General features: G+C 44.1%; 1 protein-coding gene across 2 annotated transcripts in view; it reads right to left on the reverse strand.

Moving 5' to 3' along the window:
* Positions 1–5,000, reverse strand: part of LOC105911140 (la-related protein 4B-like) — a 15,472-nt gene that overhangs the window by 6,168 nt on the left and 4,304 nt on the right. For both annotated transcript variants that reach the window (XM_031579351.2, XM_031579350.2), the window contains exons 4-6: positions 4,357–4,470; positions 3,896–3,971; positions 3,559–3,695 (exon numbers count right to left, since the gene is read on the reverse strand). In XM_031579351.2, coding sequence (XP_031435211.1) covers positions 3,559–3,695; positions 3,896–3,971; positions 4,357–4,470 — 327 coding nt within the window. The remainder of the gene's footprint in view (positions 1–3,558; positions 3,696–3,895; positions 3,972–4,356; positions 4,471–5,000) is intronic.

Raw genomic sequence — 5,000 nt, forward strand, 5'->3', positions numbered from 1 at the left:
CACACACAGACACGTGCGCGCACACACAAGTGAGCACGCTCCCACCAGCGGACAGAATTGGGCTTAAGAATCAGTGCACAGCTACGGACACTTTTAAGCTTTAAAAAAACTAATAACCAGGCGTTCATGAATCCGGCAGAGATCTTTTTCTAGGTAGGGTCGACAATGAGGCCCAATGAGAATGGCTACAACAGACGTGGAAACAGAACGTACAGAATGTCCGCACCGAAAATTCAGAAATAGATGTGGCTTCCATTTTTTATCATTTTCCGCGAGTTGTGCGTGGCCCTTTTTACATAGAGTATGGTAATAAATCTATGAAATGTAACGAAAATTATTTATTTTGCTGTGAATAATGAAGGAAGCAACAAATCCGATTATTTGCCAAACCCTCAAGAGCTGTTGCCATGGAGATTTAACGTTACTTTCTGTTTGAAGACAAGGTAGCAGCTAGTGTTGAAAATTGAAATTGGACGACAACAAGGATAGCAAAACAGATTGATAAGCAATGAGAACGGCAGAAACACAGGCAGGACGTCAGATGACGAGACAGATCATAGTGACACAGGCTGTGTTTTTTTTCCCCGTCATATGAAGGCTGAGACATTCATAACATTTTATTCAGTCGTACTGGTCCTTTTGTAATGCCAACATGTGCACTTCGTTGTGGATAAGTAAAGCCTATTTTGCTACATTTTTGTAGTCCTGGTAATCTTTTGTTTGGCATATTGGTGAGGTTATTAAGAGGACCATTTCTCAATCGTTTTGTTCTTGATGAATTAATGTTTGTTTATTAATCAATTATTTTTCAACAAATAACTCAATTATAATTACAAAGAGGACAATTCACAACTTTTTTATCGCAACTTTAACTTGTTTTGCCAATTTCATTGCAACAAAAACCTAAAAATAAAAACTTTCATCGCAACTTTTTGGAAAAGCTCCTGCGAAATCAGGAATTTTAGGCCACAAATATCTCAAAAAATTTTCTTCCAGAATCCCAGAAAGATACACCACTGCAGCGACAAGCTGCACACTTTGTGGATAATTGTCATAAAAAGGCATGTTCCGATGTTTAGTTGTTATATTGACTGCTGTCATTAAAAGAAACACATGAACACCATGATTCCTTTGAGCGTTTGTGTCGGTGGCCATGCCACGCCGCGCCGCGCACCGTGCACCGTGCCGCAGCCCCCCCCCCCCCCCCCCCAAAGCTGTAAACCTAGGGGAAACACTGCACACACACACCCCATTAATACATACACACACCATTAATACACACACACACACACACACACACACACACACCATTAATACATACACACACACACACACACACACCATTAATACACACACACACACACACCATCAATACACAGACACACACGCACACACACTCCATTAACACACACACACACACCATTAATACACACACAATTAATACATATACACACACACACCATTAATACACACACACACACACACACCATTAATACACACACACACACACACCCACACACACCAATAATACACACACACACACACACACACACCATTAAAACACAGACACACATACACCATTAATACACACACACACACACACACACACACCATAATACATACACACACACACACCATTAATACACACACACACCATTAACACATATACACACACACACAGGGCTGTCAAAATTGCTCAAAAATGACGTTCGAATATTCCCTTTAAAAAAACACATATATTCAAACATATTCGAATGTCCGGTTGCGCATCAAGGCACGTGAATAACAGGATACATTAATACAACGAGACATAACTACTTGTATAGGTAATTTATTTAAGTTAACATATTTAACAACATATTACCTACACAAAAATAAGTAAATGAACTAATGGCCAAGACCGCAGACCTTGGCCTCTCGCTCGCACACACGCACTCTTTCTTTCTCTCTCTCTCTCTCTCTCTCTCTCTCCCCCCCTCATCGTCGCGCTCTCTGCGCATATCGGTTTAAATGAACGACAACAATAAACAAATGTTGAGCGATGATCAAGTGTTTCGTGCAAGCAACTTAAGGTCGCGATTCTTGTCCCAAATATGGCAGGCTTCATTCATTGAACGCTCCGAGCGAGCTGGGCTGTGGTCATAATCAAACCAGTGCATGAAGCTGTTGTAGCCTATCTAGTCTATTTTATTCATGCAATATACAGCCAGTACAGTAGCGACTAGCCCACACTAGTCATGTTTCTGTTAACGTTAAATAAAATGAGACACGGTACCTCGGTTCCAGTGCTTTACAGAACTCCCTGAAGCCTATCCCATCCACCACACTGATCGGCCTCATGTCCTTGCATATGAACGAAATCAATATTTGCGTGCAGGCCTCCTGTCGTGCCGCAGACAACGAACTTGTGACGGACGGCGCAAAATAAGTTCCACATATTATGCCGTATTCACTTGGGTGCACATTTTGGAGATGTAGCCTCATGTTGCTAGTTGTTGAATGGTTGGCTAACTCTAGCTTGACTTAGCTTACACACTAGTTTAGCTGTAGGCTCAACAAGTTTACAATCAACTGACCAAAATCCGAAACATTTCCAGACATCACTCTTTAGATTTTAGGGGGTTACAATCACTTTCTCTGCTGCGGTCAAGCTGGGTTTTGCACCTTCTGCCATCTTCCACGCAAGTCAACTTGCTTGCCTACAGAGTGCTTGATGGTTCTGCTCCTATCTACCTAAATGCTCTTGTAAGGGCAAATGTTACACCCAGGATGCTGCGCTCTTCTAGTGAGCGTCGTTTGGCACTGCCGTCTGTGCAAGCACGGCAGTCCAGACTATTCTCATTTGTAGTTCCACGTTGGTGGAATGAGCTGCCCAGCACTACCAGAGCAGGGGCGTCCCTCTCTACCTTTAAGAAGCTTTTGAAGACCCAACTCTTCAGAGAGCACTTCCCGTCCTAACTGGCACTTCGACTAGTGCGTAACTTGCAATTACAGCAGTTACACTTCTGCACTCTTTCTTTCTTTTTATTTCATTTTGTTATATTTCTTATGTAAAGTAGTATTTATTTATTGTTACACCAGGTTCTATTGCTCGTAGCTTGAATATTCTCTCCCTTGTACGTCGCTTTGGACAAAAGCGTCTGCTAAATGACTAAATGTAAATGTAAATGTCAACAGTTGCTGTGCCAGACAGTGCGACTCCTGTGACCTGTCCCTTACCTCAGGCGCAAAGCAGACAGTCGCGCCGCTGCTGTTTGTTTTTCTCTCTTTTTTTTTTTACATTCGAATATTAATTTTCACATTCGAAATTCAGTTTTTAACAACTATTCGAATATATATTCGAATTTAGAATATTCGTTGACAGCCCTACACACACACACACACCACATTAATACACACACACACACTCCATTAATACACAGACACCACATTAATACACACACACACACTCCATTAATACACAGACACCACATTAATACACACACACACACTCCATTAATACACAGACACCACATTAATACACACACACACACCACATTAATACACACACACACTCACATCTGAGGATGTCCACAATGAGGTCCGTGTCCGTGGTGATGTTCTTGATGTGGTCCAGATTGGCCAGGGTAACGACCGGCACGTACTGGTCACTGTCCATCTGGGAGATCAGATACATGTCGCTGGAGAGGTTCTCACTACACACACACACACACACACACACACACACACACACACACACACACACACACACACTTTAAATACTGTATATAAAGCAATGGAACTGAACCGACACAATGAAAAACAATCGCAGCTTGCATGAGTGTGTGTGTGTGTGTGTGTGTGTGTGTGTGTGTGTGTGTGTGAGAGAGTGTGTGTGTGTATGAGTGTGTCTTACCGTGATAAACAAAACTGGAGAGTTTCCTTCAGATTTTCTCTCAGGTCGCTTTTTTCATCTCTCTCTGGCACCTCCTCTGCAGACACAAACACACACACGAGCACAGACAGACAGACACACACACACACACACACACACACACACACATTAGCGCACACACACGAGCACACACACACACACTAGCACACACACACACACACATTAGCACAGACACGAGCACAGACACACACACGAGCACGGACATACACACACACACACACACAGACACACACACACAGACACACACACACAGGTGTAGTAAGGTGAGGTCATGTGAGGTCATGTGAGGTCAAGTGTGATGAGGTCATGTGAGGTCATGTGAGGTCATGTGAGGTGAGGTCATGTGAGGTTCACGAGCACAGACACACACACACACACACACACACACACACACATTAAGGTGAGGTTCTCGTTCTCCTGACCCGAGGGGGCGGGGCTCTGCAGCACCATGTTGGCTTCCTGGGTCACAGTGGGAGGAGTCTCGGCCTGAGCCAATGGCTGCTCCTCAAATATTCCGGTATCATCATGCTCATCACCTAATCAAGATCAGAACACACACGTCAAGCAGCCAACACACACACACACACACACACAACAGTGGAGAACACACACACACTCAACCGGGGAGAACCCACACGTCAAGCAGCCAACACACACACACACACACTCAACAGGGGAGAACACACACGACAAGCAGCCAACACACACATCAAGCAGCAAACACACACACACTCAACAGAGAAGAACACACATATCAAGCAGCAAACACACACACACACACACACACTCAACAGGGGAGAACACACACATCAAGCAGCCAACACACACACACTCATCAGGGGAGAACACACACGTCAAGCAGCCAACACACACATCAAGCAGCAAACACACGCATCAAGCAGCAAACACACACACACACTCAACAGAGAAGAACACACACGTCAAGCAGCCAACACACACACACACACTCAACAGGGGAGAACACACACATCAAGCAGCCAGCACACACAATAGGGGAGAACACACACATCAAGCCGCCAACACACACATCAAGCAGCCAACACAC

Source organism: Clupea harengus, chromosome 13 (assembly GCF_900700415.2).
Source record: "Clupea harengus chromosome 13, Ch_v2.0.2, whole genome shotgun sequence".
NCBI classification, from domain to species: Eukaryota; Metazoa; Chordata; class Actinopteri; order Clupeiformes; family Clupeidae; genus Clupea; species Clupea harengus.